This window comes from Peromyscus maniculatus, chromosome 4 (genome assembly GCF_049852395.1).
Source record: "Peromyscus maniculatus bairdii isolate BWxNUB_F1_BW_parent chromosome 4, HU_Pman_BW_mat_3.1, whole genome shotgun sequence".
NCBI lineage: Eukaryota > Metazoa > Chordata > Mammalia > Rodentia > Cricetidae > Peromyscus > Peromyscus maniculatus.
In genome coordinates this window covers 93243472-93264234 of record NC_134855.1, presented here as the reverse complement: position 1 = coordinate 93264234, position 20763 = coordinate 93243472, and the positions used below count along the sequence as shown (strand labels likewise).

At 40.2% G+C, this 20763-nt stretch overlaps 1 protein-coding gene across 4 annotated transcripts in view; it reads right to left on the bottom strand.

Annotated features, from left to right (window-relative positions):
• Cdin1 (CDAN1 interacting nuclease 1) overlaps nucleotides 1–20763 on the bottom strand; it is a 216227-nt gene that overhangs the window by 108399 nt on the left and 87065 nt on the right. For all 4 annotated transcript variants that reach the window (XM_006985106.4, XM_016003654.3, XM_042275924.2 and 1 more), the window contains exons 6-8: nucleotides 9188–9267; nucleotides 8784–8833; nucleotides 4084–4151 (exon numbers count right to left, since the gene is read on the bottom strand). In XM_006985106.4, the coding sequence (XP_006985168.1) occupies nucleotides 4084–4151; nucleotides 8784–8833; nucleotides 9188–9267 (198 nt within the window). The remainder of the gene's footprint in view (nucleotides 1–4083; nucleotides 4152–8783; nucleotides 8834–9187; nucleotides 9268–20763) is intronic.

The following is a 20763-nucleotide window of genomic DNA, read 5'->3' as shown; positions in this document are numbered from 1 at the left end:
ATTCAAGGACCAGACATGGAGGCAAGAAAGAATATGGTTATTTTAGTGATGTTTATATACTGAGATTTTCCCCACACTTCTTTTAAAATAACCATCTATTTAAATTTGCCTGGTGCAATACTTTGCAGCTAATTAATCACCAAGGAGTTATTTATAAAGTAAAAGAACAATAATTCCACAACAATATTTCATACAAGATTTAGATTTTCAAGTTTTAGCCATAAACCAACATTGATAGGTAAATGCTGCATTAGAAGACTTACAATGCATAGAATAAATGAACACGTTTTTATATTCTGATGAGGAAATAGTCTACACGTAACTACAATTGTTGTATGGACTTGTCCTAACTTACTACTGTTCCTTCATTGTTAACATCAGTTAGGCCTCTTCTGAGAGTATTGTCAGGTGGCTATTTCCTCTGAACTGAAACATCTGTCCTCAAGGGAGGAGACAGTTTTCTGAGACTCAGAAAGCTAACAAAATGCACAAGGCTCGGCAAGTTGCAAGTTCCCCAAAGCTGCTCCCCCAGCTTATAGAAACAGTGGCCAAGGGCCAGGTAGAGGAGATTCCCTTCAGTGGAACTGACTGCATGTCATACAGTGAGCTCTAGCACAGAGCTTTCGAGATCACAGTGGGGAGGACTTTTCTGTGACGCAGTTGCCTCTGAGTCACAAGTGCCTGGAAGTAACTCCAATAAACTCACTGGCTCACTGCTTTAGTCATGACTTGGGTGGAAGCCCTTCTTGTGTGTCATTGATGACCTACCTTGTGTGGTCAATGTTTGTTTAAGTCACACAAAGCAAAGGCACACAACAAAACTGGTACCCTAACAGGGACCACCAGAATCTGAGATGAGTTCAGGGAGGGGCAGTTATACAGTCTCTGCAATGGGAGATAGAGCCACAACTGAGTCTGACCTCAGACAGTGACTCTGAAATGGTTACCCTTCTCCATGTGGTATGGGATGCTGGTTTCCCTCCCAGAGTGGGAGGTCCATGCTCCCTGAAACAGGTGGTGAGACATGCCAGCAAGTGGAAGCCATTTTAAAGGCGGGTATCTTCAGGGGGGATCCTACAGTGCCTGTCCTCCTCTATGTAATATGGTGTAACATACTTCCTTGATGAATGGGGTCTCGAATGAGTATGGGGTTGTTCCCCAAATGGCTGGTAAACTTAACAAGTACATTGCCATGTCTGAAAATAGCACAAATGGACCAGGATCAAAAGCAGGCTGTTGCCGGGGTGTTGCTTTGGACTATAAAACAGGCAACTGAGTCTCAGCTGTTCACTTAGAAAGAACCTGCCCATGGAAGAGTGGAATTACAATGAGAAAAGACACAGGCACAAAAAAATGAAAGATGGGATGGATGTATTAGCTTGTAGCTGTCAGTATGCACAGCAAAAAAGGAATTAGAATAAGCTTTTCCTGGGATCTAAACGATCTAAATAAACATGGAACCCATAGGAAGAGTAAGATAGGGAAAGAGTGAGATAAAAGTCATAGAAGACACCACTCAGGTCCCAGCTTTAATACAGAGGACAAGAAAACATCCAGTTCAGCATGCAGAAGGGCTAGTACAGCAAACTGTAGCAAGCAAAGAGCATTCTATTTCAGAACTGCTTGGGATAGGAAAGCTTTTAAACAAGTCACGGAGGAGTCACCCAGAGCTTGGCTCATAAGGCTGTGGGACATGGAATGGATGACATCCTGAATGGCAGCAAAGCAGAGAAACTGTGATGCAATCACTATGCCTCTTTGAGACTAGAGCTACATGAGCCAAGGAGGCGAGAAAGTCAAGCCCTAATGGACTGGCTCATACAGGACACCTGGCATTATCAGTTGAGGTCCTGTGAATCTCAAAGGACATCAAAGTTAGGATTTAGAAGGCCCAGGAGGCTAAAGAAACTTAGTGAGCTATCGAAGTTGCAAGATTCACAAGGTCAAGGTCACAAATGCAGTAAACAATTGCTTTAAGGTTTCCATGCTCCATTATTACATGTCCTTCCAGACTTTATTCTAATGATGAAGAGATGTTGAAAAAAAATAACATTGGACAGTAAGATTCTCTACTGGGTCACTTATGAATGCAGAGAGAGGGAGTCTGAAACGTCATACTAAGAGAGGAAGAGATTCCTTCTCATGGTGTGACTACAGGTTGTACAGGAAACTGTAGGATGAAGCTTTCCTGAATCTTCACTTGTACTGAGATGGAGTTTTCTGTGATGCAGCAGCCTTTGGGTCATCCATGCTCTTTGCTCTTTGTAAGCAACCATGGCAAACTTAAAGGGTCACGGATTACAACTCGCTTATAACTGTTTGGTCTGTAGTCAGTTCCCTATCTAGGGTGAACAAGCATTTGCTCTTATTCCCTTCAAGAAAACTCACAAAACAGGTATGTTTCCAACAAATAATGCCCTGTATATCTCAGAGCACAAAGGAGTATGTGGGGCCCATCAAACTCAATATTTAAACATTTCTGTACATTCTTGCAATTGGAAACAATTATTTGACCATATTCCAGCACTGGTATTTGTCACTTGAAGTAAATCTAGTCTAACACACTCAATTCCAGTTGTCTAAGATTCTAAACCTAAATTAGGTCACATCTAAACTCTGTTCTTTCTTCCAGTTGGAGTCTGCTAGTCCTCAGGGAGGAAGCATTCAGAAGTTAGGCTAGACAAAGAAATGGACCCGAGGGGGCCTGACTTGTCCACAGACAGATGGTGCCAAAGAATAACACCAATCAGCTCTGAAAAGACGACTACTTAGCTAGTGACTTAAAAGAAAAATTAGACTTGGCTGTGTCCACATTGACCTGCAGCTGAATAAATGGTAGATCACACACTTTATAATATTATCAGAAAGCTATAGTTCTGAAACACACGTTAGAGTGCCTCGTGGGCACATATTATAACTATATTATTACAGCTCAGAGCTGTTACCCATTTCATTCAGCATTATGCATTTTTCAAAGGAAGTTTATTCCCACACTATATTATTTCCATAGGCTCCAGAATTCAGTTGCCCTTCTTATATAAAAATACTTGGCTGTTTCTACTGTTGAAATTTACTAACTGGACACCATTTTCCTAATTTATCAACTTCCTTAAACCTTAATTAGTGAATATTTGTGATCTTTCTCAGCTTCAAAGTACCAACAATCTTGCAATACATCCTTCTCCACTCTCCAGTGGAATAAAAAGCCTGGGCAGTATGAAAAGATCTATTTTAGGTTTTATGGATTTGACTTTCCTTGGCTAATTTGTTGTCCATTTTATACTAAAATTAAGTAATGGAATATGTTTTCCTTTTTTGTCCTTAAAACTAAACTATAAAGGTTCTTCAGTGTCTGCCCGAACCTGCTTACTAGCATGACTGGTGTGGATCTTTTGTTAGTTATCACAGATCCAACAGAGGGAAGCAATGAATGCTTCGTTGGGTGCTTTATGGTTTCCATGCTCCATTGTTACATGGATGTCCTTTCAGCCTTTATTTATAACGATGAAGAGACATTGAAAAGAAAAAAAACACTTTACAGTAAGATTCTCTACTGGGTCACTTATAAATGCACATTTAGGGGGATTGTGAAAAATCATATTAAATCTATGATGCAATTAATATTTGGCATGAAAACAATAAGAGCTTAATATTTTGCTTTTCAATAACAGGACTTTCCTATATGAGGAGATAAACATACCTAACATGAATTTTTCCAAGTATTCTCTTTAATATATAAAGCATTTTATAGACAATATTTCTTTGTTTCTCTCTCTCATAAGGTTTAGATTATGGTTAATATCTCATGACACCAAAAGTAATACTGCAACAGATATTAAAGCATTTTTTCAGCCACTTATTCTATAAAATATTAATTGCAAGCCCGTGCATGTGCTGTCTACATAGGGGATTGAGTAAGAGAGCTCCTGCTCAGGTCTAAATCAATAAAAGATACCATGCAGAGCATCAATCATCATCTTCTCTCCCTTCAGTACATACTACCTGCAGGTGGAAGATTTGAAAACTCTATCTTTAAGTCCCCCTTGATGACACTACATGCTAGAGAACCTGAGCAACACTTACCTAGGAAGGACAGGTTTTTCTTCAGAAGTAAGTCTCTCAGCAGGACTTCATGCTCATAGCCAATAGCACTAGACAGTTTAGTTAAGGAAGTAACACACACAGAAGGGCTGAACTATCAGGAAAATTCTACTTCATGTTAAGCTGAAATGGAGAGTTATGTTAAGTATACAAAAGCCTTCCTACTCAGCTTATGCCTTTGAGGAAGGAAATTTCTACATGCATTTTCCCCTCATTTAAATAAGGTAGCAGAATTTTTCTATAACACATATATTTCGGCCAACAACGATTTATAAATCACTGTGATTTTAATTTCTTTTAAAAATAGAGGAATCACTTAAAATATTCATTAATTTGTATTAAAAAACAGCCCTCCAATTCAATTTAGTACATATTAACTAAACAATCACTGAGTACAAGAAAGAAGAGTAACTAATCAGTCTTTGCTCTAGCTGTTTCCAGTCTTAAGAGTCCTAGAAACTTGTGAGATCCATTTGCCAGTCATCACCTTCTGCTTCACTTACAGAGGTACAAAAGCTGTTGCCTGTGTGCATGTGTATGTGTGTGTGTTATATTTTTAAACACAAGAACAAATACAAATGCACATGAACAGATGCACACAGGAACATATCAACTGTTCCAATGCTTTCTCCATGGCAGACATCATATCAAGTGATTGAAGTATGTTATTCCGTCCTCACAAGTATAAAAAGGCTTGTTTTAGCAGACAGGGAAAGGGACTCAGAGAAGAAACCGCAGGAAGCTAGTAAATGTGTGGGAACGCAAAGGGTGAGGGTTGAGAGTACAACCCAGTGGTACAGTGTTTGCCTAGCACTCTTGAAACCTGGGTCCATCTCTAGCAATGAAGGAAAACAAGTAAGAAAAGGCAGGAAAGAGCTCTCTCCAAGGCCTGTGTTTGATCACACTCCTTTCCAAAAGCATCAGAATTATGTAATACTGGCCACTAGTCAATGCTTCCTAAGGACCACAAATGCTTTATGCTAGATCTTTAAGGATTTAGCTAAATGCATAGCCTAAGCCTTTAAGCTAAACACCCTGAGATCTTATTTGAGTCTTCACAACAACTCCAAGAGTAGATAATCTTAGTCCCATTTCTCATTCATATAAAGTAAGGTTTAGAAATGCTGAGGACTGAGCTCAAGGTCCTATGGCTTATAAATACGGAAGGCAGAGGCAAAGTTTGCCTTCTTTTCTGAAGAAAGAGACTATTCTAAGTCTCAAAAAGTGTTCCACTATTCTGGTCCTTCAGACCAATTGAAGGCACTCAGTAGAAACAGTCAGGATCACCTCCTTCACTGTCCACCCCACCCAACCCCACATCGACAAATGAGTGCAGCACTCCTTGACTTACCAGAGATGGCTATTCTGATCATGCATTGCAAGCATTCAACTTAAATCAAAAGGTAACTTCTTTATCACCAGTTTAAAAAAAAAAGTTACCCTACCCTTTATCAATGAATTACAGGTGACTGTCACTAAAATCTCCTAATTCAAGAAATGCAGTCACTTTTGTCCATGATTGAAATAAGGCCAAAGTCACCATCATTGCCCCCGCCCTGTTTTGTTTTTGTTTCTCTTCCAATGCACATGACTGCATTTGTTTAATTTTTTTAACTAGGTGTAAAAAAAGTAAGTGAAAATTTGAAATCGCAGAATTTCACACATTTTCTGAGTCTATTCAAGACATTTGATCTATAAGTCTCAATGGCCTCTCATTACCAGGGTATCCCACATTTTCAAACTAAATTATTTACTTCTTTCCCCATAAGTGTGCTCTCACTTTTGTTGTTGTAAATTATTTACGTCTACCATGTTGAATCATGGAACTGAGGTTACTGATGGTACAGCACAGAAAGCCACAGCCCCGGATGCTTCCTGAGTCCTCATCCCCCTTGGCTGCTCTGTCCAGACCTTCGTCGAACAGCTGTGGCCTAGAGTCCCACACGGGCTAGAAGAAGTGGCTGCTTCTTCACGGAGTTTGCTTGGTGGAAATGAGAGGCAGAGGCAAAGGTATGGGGGTGCGGGGCACATACTACACAAAATAAATAAATAAACAAACAAACACAGCAGGCACCAAAAGGAGAAATAAAGCACCCTGACAAGACATCCTCTTCACCACGGTGACTGGTGTGCCATTTTAGCAAGTGACCACTTTGCTTTATTCTCCAAACACGAATGCCTACAGGTAACATTTTCATAATGGAGTAAGGAGGTTCTGCATCTATTCCATTTACCAAATGTGTGCTTTCTTTGTAAGAAACTGATGTACTTTAGTGAGGGTAAGCAAAGCAAACAAACATTATCACAATGATCAGGACCACACAGAAAAGCATTTCTCACTTACAAAGAAAACCAATCATTTCATCCAGTGTGAAATAAAATAATTCCTGATGATCAGTCTAGGAAACATCTTTGCAAGATTATTTATAGTATATGAAACTGATACCATTTCAATGCAGAGATACAATCAGTCTCTCCACAAACTCCCCAGCCTGTTTTATTTTGCATAGTTACTCCAATCACCAATTTTAAATTTTCAAAAGATATACTTCTTGATTATGCTTTGTTTGATATAGACATAAAAATGCAAGGTCTACAAAATAAAGTTGATAAAAGCAGTAATTTTTACTGGTAATAAGCATAACAGAACTGCCAAAATTGGAATCTAGTCACTGAATACCATTTATATACATACATCATTATATTTATCAATTGAAATTATATAGTCCATTAAATCCTACTGACAATACACAGCCAAAAGAGAACATGAATAATGGCAAAAAATATATATGTATACAAGGAAAATATTCCAGACAGAATTTATAATGCTCCATAAGCAGAAACACTTAGACACTGTCTATAAGGATACCTATTATTGATGTATGGTAGTGACCATGGGGCAAAACTTGTAAATAACCTCACAAGCTATTTTCTTCGCCAGCAATACAGCAATCTAGTTTCCCGTAAGCATCTCAACTATTACTGAAAAATAGCCTCCTGGCATTTACAAAGCAGTTGACTTCATACTTTAGTCCATGCATATATAATTAGAGAGTTATATTTAAAATCAATATGCAATCCTTCAAAAGACATTATGCTTTTAAAACCTTAACTTTAAATTGATTTTTAACTATTTTATGTGCTTTGAAATTAGCATGTAATTCAGCCCTAGACACTCTGAGATGGTGTCAATTGTTATATAAATGTGCTGAAGTTTATCACTGAGGCAATGTGAGGTTGGCCCTCCTACAACTTTTAACACTACCATTAATTTCACACTGAAAATAGAAGCATAGTTACACTTTAGTCAAATAAAAAAGCCAGCTTTCGACAATATCATGGTTTGGTTCATTTTAGTTAAGGGACCAGATCAGAGAATGCATGATAAAAAGCTACGCCCTAGTTACTCAATATTCTTGTGAGGGGGCTCTGTTCAAAGATGATGCCAAATCTTAACTGTGTCTTTAGGAAAGAAAGAAATTTTCTTCTGAAAAAGCTTGAGCCAGGTGTGGAAATATACACTCGCAATCCCAACACAAAGGAAACGCAGGCAGGAGGATCGGGAGCACAAGGCCAGCCTGGACAATAGAGCAAAACCATGTCTCAGAAATGTTTTCCTAACTGTCTCTAAGCCTTTGTGAAACTAGAATTATATAAGTAAATACAGACAGGCACAAACATATATATGCACATGTAGTATGCACACACATATGTGCACATATGAATATGAATACACACATATATGTATGGATATGCACACACATATGTGCATGTGTGGATATGTGCACGCACACACTCAGTTTGCAAGAGAATTCAACAAAAATTCTGACTGCTTATCCCTTAGTCAGAGCTGACCCCTGTGTTATCCCTGCTATCAAAATCTAGCCCAGGAAGGCTGTGTTTTTAAATGATTTCCACCAAAAATTGTGAGTATTGTTTAAGAAAGTACTTTTTTTCCCAACGTGTTATCAAAATTCTCACTGTCATACCATATCATTTATCAATAATCTCGATTGAAATCACTGCCATTCATCCAGCCTAATTTTAAGAAGTAAGCATTAACTCCTTAGGAACCTCAGTGTCTTTAATAACAAATGACTGGACATCTGCTTTCACAGCCTTCAAGTCGGTTCCAAGGGGAAAATTAGCACTTTTTCTCTAAAAATGTTTATTAGGAATCCAGATGACAGTGTGGACTGCAGTCAGGAGCAAAGACAGTCTACTGCCCTTTAAAATGTGGTGGTCTCCGGTGGCATTTTAATAGCATCATTCTTTAAGTCTAGGTTCAAAATTTATTCTAGTACACTCACCTGAATTTGGCCCATTTAAAATGGAACTTTGTTACACTTTAAAACTGGCCACTGGGATGGTTAGATACACTCCAAGACAGTGTGTTCCCTGCCTAATGACTCTGCATCTGAGGCTCACTGGAAACCGAGCAGTGAAATAAACATGCAGATGTGCACCTGCCGAACTGACATCTTCCGGTGGCCTCGCTGAGCTTTCCTAAGCAGCTGCAAAGAGTGGTCTGCAGTGACCCTCCAGTTGATGGAATGTAAAATAGGAGAGGATGAAATGTGTTTTGTGAAGCAGAACTTTATGTCAGGTTAAAGCTAGACACATCTCCTCCACCGAGTCTGAGCTCGTCAATTGTGCACCTAAAATTTTATGGGGAAGGATACTGCTTGATGCAGTCCACCAGCGGTCCATAACAGCAGTCGTTCACAATGCACTGTGGACAAATAAGAGAAGGGTTATAGGCTGGGGTGACTACAAACCCACCACAGTAAATATTCTAAAAGCAGTCATTACCTTTCTTCACCCACCCCTCCCCAACACCCAAAAGAAAGCTATCAAAAGGCTATTCAGATTTAATCACAGAAAACAAAAATTGCATGCTTTTTATTTACTATAAAAGCAAGCTATTAAAAAGTAAAATGCTCTCCTCGAAAATATTGCATTGCCATTTATGGTGCGCCCTGACCTCAGTGATAGTTTATGATGACAGTAATTAAATGAGGTTTAAAATCCTCTACTCGGCTAGGCAGATAACAGCATCGCCACTGAAAACAGCTGTGATTAATACCTGATAGACCTGGTTGGCTAGAACTCCATCTGGAATCTGAGAAGGGTCCCGTAGCATATTATTTATAACAGACTTGGAGGCTGTAGAAGGAAAGAGATGAACTATTAGCAGACAGTCAACACACTTTTAATATGACATGAGAAGTGACGTATACCAAGGTACACACAGATCATGAAAAGAAAAACAGTACTGATACTGATCATTTCCCCAAGATTTTCATCTAAGAGAAGCTTTTAATTAGATCATTTTTTTGCCAAGTATTTGTAAGCTACATTGCCAGACTTGACAGTGACTTGATTTTTTCCAAGGTAAATTAACAAGTGTAGACCTAAAGCATATGTCTATTTGCAGACTAATCAGCTTTGGAAAAGCCAACTTTGGGGAAAGAAAAAAACCCAACAGCAATAACCAGAAAAGATTTAACTTTTACAGGTAGAGATCTTATTCCCAAGCACCTGTACTTGTACAAGTTAACTAGGGAAGGCCAGACTCCCAGGCTTCACCAATGCCAATAAAAACATCTCTCAATACTAAATCTGTCCAAATCATTCCCATCAACTGCCACCAGTTGTTATGTCCATTTCACAGGTGAGGAATACAGGTGAGACAGGCTTAGGACTGTGGGAATCTGAAATGAGGAAAGTGTGTGTGTGTGTGTGTGTGTGTGTGTGTGTGTGTGTGTGTGTGTTGTATGTGTGTGTGTGTGTGTACTATTGTCTTCTTGTAGCTATTATTTCTAGAACCCCTGACAGAGACCATATTCTATGAATGCTCAATTTCCTTATAAGAAAAACTACAGTATTTGTATATAACATACTCCACAATCTGATATATGTTCTGTCTTTAGATTGCTTGGAATCTAACTTAATACAAATGGCATGTAAAGCATTGTTACACTGTCTTTACTGAATAAGAAAAGTCTGTATATGAATACAGATATGATTTTCTCTTATGCATTTCCTATTAGTAGTTGGTAGAGTCCTATGTGTGGAACTTAAGAGTACAGTGTGGTGATATATTGTGTACCCTAATAAACTTGATTGAGGATCAAAAGACAGAGCCATCCACTAGATTGGACATAGAGGTCAGGCAGTGGTGGCACATGCCTTTAATCCCAACACTTGAGATCTCATGCCTTTGCTTGGAAAGCACACATGCCTTTAATCCCAGGAAGTAATGTGGAAGGGCAGAGAAGGGAATATAAGGTGTGAGGAAACAGAATCTAACTCTCTTTAGGCTGAAGATTTCATAGAGGTAAGAACTAGTGGCTGACTGTTCTGCTTCTCTGATCTTTCAGTTTTCACCCTCATATCTGGCTCTGGTTTGTTTTTTATTTTTAATTAAAAGACCATCTAAGTTTCAAACAACATCATAGAGGGTCTATCATTTGGGGAAGGCAGGGTGGATAGGAAGTAGATATATTTTATATGTAAATAAAATTTCCACCCCAAATATGTCTCATCTACCTGCAAACTAGTCTGAAATCACAGGAACCACCATGCTAGAAGAAGGGCAGAATGGAAAACATCATGAGAAGGGTGTATGTGAGGTGCCAAGCTATGAAAGCTAGGTAGAACATCCTGGTCCTGCTCCTGGTGCAGATCAATTCTGTTAAGAATCCTCCTATGGAATCAACATCAAATATTTAGCAGGATGGCTTAGGGAATGACCCATGCAGGGACCACCTGAATGCCACTTGTATAATTATCTAGTTAAGAAAGTTAGTAAAGGTCATAGCTGGGTGATTTTAGTACTTGGATAATTTAAGCTTAGTTTTTACTATCATGTTCTCTATCAACTTCAGTGGCCTTGGGTCACTGACAGATATGGGATATGATAGTAAACACTGTGAAAAGAAATAAGATGACAGCATCTTTAGTGTAGAACTGATTCTCAAAAAAATCATTTTAATTATTGTCTATGCTAGTTACACACTGCATGCTTATAGAATCTCTGATACACGTAACAGACATTTGCAAACACATGTTTGCAGTAATGGGGAGAACCCATATGGAATCTCAACAGAGCATCACCTAGCTATCTCATCCAATCCTGTCTTGCAACCAGTTCAGCAAACTAGCCAACAGTGTGGCCCCTTGCATTCAATGACTTCATCTGTAGGAAGTGATGCTATTATTTGAGTTGACTGCTCTAAACAGTTCTCATGTGAGTCTCTTGAGAAAACAGCTGCCACATCATTTTGTTAAAGTTCAAGTAGTAGTCTGAACCAAATGAGACTTAGATGTTCGCTGTATTTTATAAACTTGGGCTATACTCAATTATTTTTGACAGAAATTACCATGGATAAGTGGTATGGATACTGAGAATATGAAACAGTAACCCATCACCTTACTTAGGAACAGATGATGTGGGAACAGCACTGAGGAGACAATAATGTGCCTGGTGAACCTGCCCACTTTCCCTGGCATAATTCTAAAGCCTAGCCAGATGGTGGAGATCAAAGCAGTTGTTCACATGTGTGGTCGCCTTCTCTGAGAATACTTCCTTTGGTCTGTCACTCATTCGCAGAGGCTAAAGGCACATACCTCCATCTATTTTACTCAGGGAAACAGCAGCCTTCTCTGTGCACACCTGGTCATGAGGTGCAAAGGTGTTGCAATGTAAATTCAGGCCCATGTGAAGAAAACATTATTTATAGGCAAGTGTGACCCAAAGTGCTAGCCAGTGGAAAATTACTGACCTCTTAACAAATTACATGCAAATCCACTGTTCAAATAATTTTCAAAGGCTTTTTTTCAATAAGACAGTCAATGTTCCAAGATCTGAGAAATGTAGGTCATTTATTTGGAGAGGGAAAAAAAAAACATCAAAAAAGAGAGTAATGGTTTTAATTTCATCACAATGTAAACCTTTGAATGGTGCGCTTCTCAGGATTCAGTTGGGGAGTTGACTTAGTGGTTAACGTGCTTGCTATACAAATCTGAGGACAGAGTTTGGATCCTCAGAACCCACGTAAATGCCAAGTGTGAGTATGGTGGCCATGTTTTACAGCACTCAGAAGGCAGAGACAGGGGGCCCTCAGAGTGAAGTGCTAACAAGACCAGTCAAGCCATATTGGTGAACTCTAGGTTTGAGTAAGACAGCCTTTGAAAAAAGTGGAAGAACAATTGAAGATGATCTCCAACATCAACCTGGGGCTTTCACACGTACACACACACATACAACACACACACACACACACACACACACACACACCACAAAAATAGAAGAAAAAAGCCCCTTTAATATGTTGAAGAGAAAACATAACATTATGTTGGTTACATATAATATATTGATAATAAGTTGATTACAAAAGCAAATAACAAAATAAAGAGAGTTAGTTATTTTTAATTAAACTGTAAAACCTGCAAATTGAGGTGCACTAACTGGGGCTGGGTGTCCCAACCCCTAAACCTAAGGATCAGGGCACACTGTGGAAGAAGGGGTGGAAAGACTGTGAGAGTTAGAGAAACAGGATGCCTGCTGTGACATAGTGCCTTCTAGACATGACAAGGATGCTGTACCCAGGACATCTCAACAGTATCAGCAAGATGCCTAAAGATCTACTTAGTAGCCACACATGTCAACATGGATCAGTGAGATTTCACAGGGCCCCATCCCCAGGTGAAGAGCTACAGGCAGTCATTGACTGTTGAGTGGGAGAGAACCGGTTTTCTCCAGGGATGAGCCCTTTGACGTCTTTTCCAATTCTAAGTGGTCAGCTCTGAACACATGTACACAGGAGCAGCATTAATGGGCACAGTGTGGGCCTCCAGATTTTTGGACCATGGAGACAGAAAGCCTGTTCTCCCTTCCTGATGCTTTGCACTGCAGCAGATACAGATTTCTCCTTTTTAGAAAGAAGGCACAAAATAAGAATTCAAGCCACCTGGAGGCATGGCCACATGAACAGCAAAGGGCAGGCATTGGATAAAGCATGTCACAAGAGATGGCAGCAATGTTTCAACTGAGGCAGAATGCTTAAGACTGTGAATGAGTTCATTATAGAATGCTTCTAACATAAGAAATGTACAAAGTCAGTGTAACAAACACTCATGGAATTGTTGTGTGCTTTGACTCATGTATTTCTAATATGTTTACTTCATGTGCTTTAGTATTAATTTGTGTAAACTCTTTTCTGTTAACTTACATTTGGACTTTACTCTCTTTTTTTTTTTGGTTTTTCGAGACAGGGTTTCTCTGTGTAGCTTTGCGCCTTTCCTGGAGCTCACTTGGTAGCCCAGGCTGGCCTCGAACTCACAGAGATCCGCCTGGCTCTGCCTCCCGAGTGCTGGGATTAAAGGCGTGCGCCACCAACGCCCGGCCGGACTTTACTCTCTTATGTTTCATGTTCTGTCACTCCTTTCTTTTCTCTTTGTCAAGTTAAGTTTTACTCATTTTTTTTTCTTTATCAAGTTATTCCTTTGAAACCAATATGTTCTGCATCTATTCCTTTGGTCATCCTCTCAAAGTGTCCAATCTTTGACATTTCTACATGTAAGGAAATAAGACAGTACCGTCAGCCTTCAACACCAGGTCTGAGAGATGAACTAATCTTTGTGAACAGAAATATGAATTTAGAGCACAGCTTGACCTTTTACCTATTTAACAGAATAAAGATATTAGATTCACTCCTGGGTATGTGATCTCCTCACCCATGGGTTTTTGCTCAGATTTACAGTTCAGACATGTGCTCCCTCCTGTGAAGCAGGGCTTAAATCCAATCATAAGGTGGTTGGTTACCACTGTAACGTTCATGCCACTATTGCACCCGTGAGCATTTCTTGCCAGGGTTATCACTATTATAGTCCACAGGTGCACAGGTTAAGACCCTTGGTGACCTCTTTTCCCCCAGCAGCCTATGTAGCACCTTCTGGTGCTATGAAAGCTGGCCATCGGGGAGGAAATTTCCTGGTTGGTACCAACTTGAATCTTCCATGTCCCATAACCAGTGTAATTATTTTCCCTTTTGTATTCCCATCTACACACACACACACACACACTAGAGAGAGAGAGACAGAGACACACACACACACACACACACACACACACACACACACAGAGAGAGAGAGAGAGAGAGAGAGAGAGAGAGAGAGAGAGAGAGAGAGAGAGAGAGAGAGCACAAGCAGTTGTTTTGCATTTTAGAAGAAAGTAGAGGGGTAGAGGAAAGTGCTCTGTCACTCAATATATCCCTAGCACTTTCTACTTTTTCAAAGAGTCGATTCTTAATTCTTTAGTTTTACCAACCATTTTTCAATTTGTTTTTCAGCTTTTGAATCCTCTTGTCCATTCCCTTAGTTTGGGTTCTCGGCAGTAAACAAACATTAAGTTTGGATTCAAATCCACCAATGTGCTGATCTCCTAATCTCTTTCTTTTTCCCTGATACACCACAACCTAAGGGTATACACTGTAAGTAAAAACAACAACAACAAACATTTCTGGTCCTTTTTTCATGATTTACTCTATATGCAGATGTTCACTTCTAGGCCTGGTGACCTTCAGTATCCTGTCTGTGAAGGAGAGTGAAATGGGCATCCAGGACAGTGGTGAAGGCTCAATAAAATAACTCCATAAAGCACTTGCGCTGACTGAGACTCGGGCTTCTACAGTGCTTACGTGCTGGCTCCACTGCTGTTGATGGTGTGGCTTGCCTTCCACCTCCAAACACTGCACTGTCAGCAAGTACAGCATTACTGTCTACTGGGGAGTGACTCCATGAAGTCAAGAGTGTGATCCTAAAGTAGACAGTACCACAGCCACAGACAGCCAAGTAAATCTGCTCAAAAGCAAAGACTGGCAATGCCAGGCTAGCCTTTAAATCAGACACACAGATATGTGTAGACACACACACACATGCACGCATGCACACCACACATACTTTTTTGGCCAAAGTGTGCAGTTCACTGTCAAATCTGTCCTAGGACAGAACTGTGACAAATTCTTCTATTTGTGCCTGTATTTGGTTTAAGTGTTCTCAATGGGATTAGGCATGTTGACATAAAATTTGTCTATAGCCATGTAGAAAAAGATTTTTTCTTCTCCCTAGCTAAGGGCATATATACAATCAAACAGGGCACAGACCTTAAACTCACATTGATAATGTTTGCTTCCCTTGAAGCCAGCTATTAGGAGAAGATCCTAATGCAAGCAAGTAGATGATTATGCTCTGAAAACCCCTCAAGGTTCCACCTACAGCCAACATTGGCTTCTGCTAGATTATACCTGGGCTTGAAACAAAGCCTATCCATCTGAGATCTCTAATCTAAGATCACAAAGAAGTTTATGCATAGTGGGCCAACAGCACAGCCTGACTGTGGAATGGACAGTGGTTATCAATAGAAGACAGGATGAGTGACGGAAGGGCGAAGAGAGACAGAGGACATGACTATCTGGAAGACAATTTCATGTATAGTTGAAGCTGTGGTGATAGAGCCTATTTGGCTACCCCTGGGAAACCACAACATTGTAAGACTCCCAAGATGCACCAGGTGATTCTCCTTTGTGTAAGGCTGCCAAAAGAGACTGAGCTCCAAGAAAAGCAAGCCTAAATACCAGTGAGATTTAATCTTTTCTTCAACAATTGGTTTAAGGTCTTTGGAAATCAAAGTTAGGGAGCTCTCAAGCTACATCTCTATGGGGATGAACATGTCAATGTCTCTCCTGGGAAACTGTAATTTGGCTGGTTTTTTATAATTGCTGTAATTTTATAGATGGGGATGTTCCTCCAAGTTGCAGGCTTTAGCCCATTGGTTTCCTTACAACATACAAGTGATGCCTAATGCAGTTGGATATCATCTGACAACTGAATCCTACAGGACAAATTAAGTTCTGTTCTGTCTAGTATGTAATCAAGTAAGAAATTTAAAAGTTGTCAAATATGAAAGTAGCATGTAAGTAAAAGAAGAAGACATCTCCAAAGAATGACCTGATGATAATCAGAACCATGTCTCTGGCAACTTGCAGCTTCAGGACCACTGTATACCATCAACTTGAGTCAACCGAATATTCCAACAGCTATTATTTGAGCATCTGGCTAAGCTGTGATTTTTACAAAAGTGCCCCCCCCCCAAACTCCTATACACAGCCTACACAGAACTACAATTTTTTTCTCATCTTTCCCTTGGCCTAAACTTTGAAACCCAGTTCAATTCTTACCTCCTCTCTTCAAGCTATTCTTGTTTTTATAACCTGAATGTAGTCTTCATTTCACTGGAAAGGACTCTATTGTCTACCAATCTTTTGGCAATTGTTACTTTGTCAACTGTTTAAAAAAGATTCATCAGAATGCTATGATTTAAAAACCATACTACACTTTAAAAAGACAAGTCATTGGCTACGTCTGTGGAGGAAATTTCTAGGTTGGGTTAATTGAGGTGAGAAGCCCTGCTCTAAATATGGAGGGTGCCATACCATGTGCTGAGATCCCAAACTGAACAAAAAGGAGAAAGGGAGCTGAGCATTCGTCTTTGTCTCTGGCTCAGGACTACAGATGCAATGAACAGCTACCTAATATTCCTGCTGCAAAGAAGTCTCTGTCAGGATGAGCAGCCATCACCCATGAGCCCCATCGACATTTCCGCTTCTCTTCAGCTGCTTTGTCGGGCCTTTTGTCAGGAAAATGAGAAAATAACTAATACAGGAACTAATACATAGGAAGAATTAGTGTCATCATAGGTTCCCAGATGATAAGGAAAAGTCTCTCAAGTTTAGCGCTACTTACGAAGCCACAAGTTTTCTGATTCTTAAGCTCAGCATTATATAGCTCTACATTTCTGATTTTGATGTTTAATTTATTCACATTAAAAACTTAAAATGTTTAACATTGTTGGCAATTTCATACATGCATGCAATGCATTCTAACTACTCTTTCCTCCTATCCGCTCACATCTCCCTTCCGTCTCTATCAACGCCACCCCCAGTCTCCTTCCTAGACTCATGACTTTTAGTTTTGTGACCCATTCAGTGCGACCAAGGCCAGCCATGATGCCACTGAATTAGGACAAATAATTGAGGCCTGGTGGGGCATGGACACAACGGAAAGGAATGAGTTCTCATCTGGGACATGCAGTAGCGAATAGTTCCGCAGCCAGGCATATATACGCCCCCGAGTCCTTCCTCCCTCTATGTTTTACAGTCAATGGATTCATTCTCATGGGCCCAGGGTGGGCAGCCACAGCTGCTGTGAGTGCCTGATTGTAATGACTGTCCTGCTCAGAAGATGGAACTCTGTAGCTCCTTCCTTTATCTTCTGGCTCTATTCTTTCTGCTCCCTCCTTCTCAGTGTTCCCCAGGCCTTAGGGGGCAGTAGAAATGTCTTTCTTGGGGCTGAGCCCTCATCTGTCACTTATTCTCAGTCCTTTGTGCAGCCCTGAGTCTTTCCATTCATCATCATCCACTGGAGAGAGGCTTCTCTGATTAAGGCTGAGAGTAGAATCTGTCAATACATATAAACATAAATATTTACAAGGCAATGACTTTCTGTCAATTTAGCTAACTGATGGTCAGTTCCCCCCAGGGCCTATGATCTTCCCTGTCATGTGTCCTTTAGTTTGTTCTGTTTTTATTGATTTAGTCATTTTATGTATTTGTTCTGTCTACTTATTAATTTATTCATTTATTTTTAGACAGAAAGTATACAGGACTGGGCATCTATTCCCTGCTCTGGAGTGGGGCTCAGAGAGCAGTTGGTTAGCCACAGACCAACAGTGCCACTATTGCGTAACTAGGCACTGTTACTGTGTATCAAATAAAGCTTGCCTGAGGATCAGAGGACAGAGCCAGCCACTAGATAGAGGCCAGGGAGTGGTGGCACACACCTTTAATCCTAGCATTCAGGAGGAAGAGATCCATCTGGATCTCTGTGAGTTCAAAGCCACCCAGGACTATATGAGATTAATTCAGTCTAGGAGAGAAACAGAGTCAGTCGTGGCACACACCAGCACTTGAGATCTCATGCCTTTGCTATCAGTATTTGGGAAGCACAATGCCATGAATCCCAGCACTAAGAAGGAAGTAATATGGCTGGGCAGAGAAAGACATATAAGACATGAGGAGACAGGAACTAAACAGCTTTTTGTCTGAGGACTCAAGCCCTTTTGGCTGAGGATTCAGAGTGTATTTCAGTCAGAGGATTTTAGGAGATATGATCTCGCCTTCCATTTGGCCTGAGGATTCGGTAGTGGTGAGAAGTTTTTCTAGTGGCTTGTTCCTTTGTCTGTCTGATCTTTCAGCGTTTACCCCAGTATCTGGCTCCAGGTTTTTTTATTATAAGACCATTTAGGATTCAAGCAACAAGGCACTTCTTGCTTGACAGGTTGATGTCCTAGTTTGTAGAGTTTATAGCTGGGTAAGATCATTGATGTCATTTCTACCCCATAGCTTACATTGCATCTCCTAAGATGATGAATGTAAACCGGAATTCCTAAATTCTATGAACCAGCACCCAACTTTTTGAGACAGGGTTTCAGGTTTCAGGCTTGCCTAGAACTCAGTATGTACCTCAGATTGGTCTTGAACTTGCAGTGATCCTCCTGCCTCATCCTCCCAAGTGCCAAGATCATATGTATTAGCCAGCATGCCTAGCTAAGCAAATGTTTCTTAACCTTAAATGTTTTTTTAACTACATTTATTCATTTAGTTGGGGGTGGGGAGATGCATGTCATAGTTTGTCTGTGGAAGTCAGAGGTCAACTTCTGAGAATGAGTTCTTTCGCTCTACTATTTGAGTCATAAGGACACATTTCAAAACAAACAAACAAACAAAAAAAGGATCATCCATCTAGGAATAATTTTATAATTTGTTTTAAGTTGACCTGCCCAGCCATACCACTTATGCAACTTACGTTTTTTATTTTTAAGATTGTATTTTAATTACATTTCTCCCTTCTTTTCCTCCCGCCAAACCCTCTCACATACCCCTCCCTGCTCTTCTCCAAATTCATGGCCTCTTTTTTTCCATCAATTATTATTGCATACATACATATATTTGTATTTACATATATATATTCCTAAATACAAGCTGTTGAGTCCACATGTTACTTACATGTACGTTTTCAGGGCTGACCATGTGCTAGTAGACTGCCACAGATATGTGCATCTGATTATGCACCACTACTATGGAGAAGACGTGGCTCACGGGGTGACAAAGGAGCTATTTGTATCAGAGCACTTGACGTGCTGTTTGAAAGCAGAAGGATTTCTCTCAGGTGCTATAAGACAACAATTCAGTACTCTGCTGAACGAATGAATGAATGAATGAATGAATGAATGAATGAATGAATAAACACGCTGCCAAATGAAAGAGAAGGCTACTCAAAACTCCAGTCCTATTTGTAGTCCCTATTACTAGGGTGAGTTTTTTTTAATAGCCAAGTACATTTAACTTCAGGTGTGGTTTTCCTTATTATGAATGAATACGCTAAAAAATTCATTTAGGGGAAACAGAATAAGAAGCAATATAATTCAATATATCTTAGGAAAGTGTTGAAAACATATAAGCATGTGTCCTCAAAAGGGGTGTGTTTATCTCTGACATAAGCATGAGGATGACTTTACTAGCATGTATATATCTTCTTTGGTAACAATTACCTGCCATTTTATAAGTGTTTTATATTTATGTCAAAACAGTCGATCTTTTAAAGTAGAGTCATGCATTTCCACTTGGATATGTAAATGGGGCTGGTGAGATGACTCGGACAGTAAGACACCGACCTTCAGCGCTTAGGTCTGACACCTGGGAATCACACGGTGAAAGCTGAGAACCAACTCCCGAAAGCTGTCCTCTTAAACTCACATATGTACATGTAGACACGCGTGTATACACTGTGCCCCACAAATGTCCCTTTCTAAAGGGGGGGGGAACCAAACGAGTAATATCAAACATTTACTTACACAGCATGCCAGGCCTTACTCAAAGTGCTTCAGCTAGGTCTAGGGTACAGTTCCGTGGCAGAGTGCTCCTACTGCATGCACAGTGACCTGGGTTTGCCCACCAGCACCACAGGAAGCAAAACCCCCACAAACTTCACTTGTAATTAACTGACTGAAATTTTTATGATGTTCCAATGAGGAAGCAGCTAGTGTTATCTGCCCAATGAAGAAAATGCAGCCTGGGGAGTCAGCAGAATCCTGTCAATGTCTCACACCTGCTTAAAGAAGGGGATATGACTTGGTTGTAGCCATTCAGTCTGTGGGTTCCTTGGCTAGTTTCTCCACCTCTCGTTCTGTATTGGAAGCCACCTGAAGCTTTCTGGATCGATGCATCCTGCCTGTTAGAGTGCCACCTAAGCCTTCCAGCAAGGCGCTCTGTGCTCTGGGCAGAGAAAGCAGGGCCTGTGAAGATGTTGACTTTTCTTATTTCTTCTGGAAGCGAGGTTGAGAGTGGAGACATGTAAAGAAAAGAACCAGTCCAAAGCTGAAGGAAAAAACTCATGGGAAAGAAAACCTGACAAAGCTAGGCATGGAGGTCTATACCTATAAGTCTAGCATTTGGGAGGCTGAAACAGGAGGACTCTTTCGTGTGGACTAGCTTGGACCCCATAGTGAGACCCAAAACAACCTGATACAGTCTTTAAGAT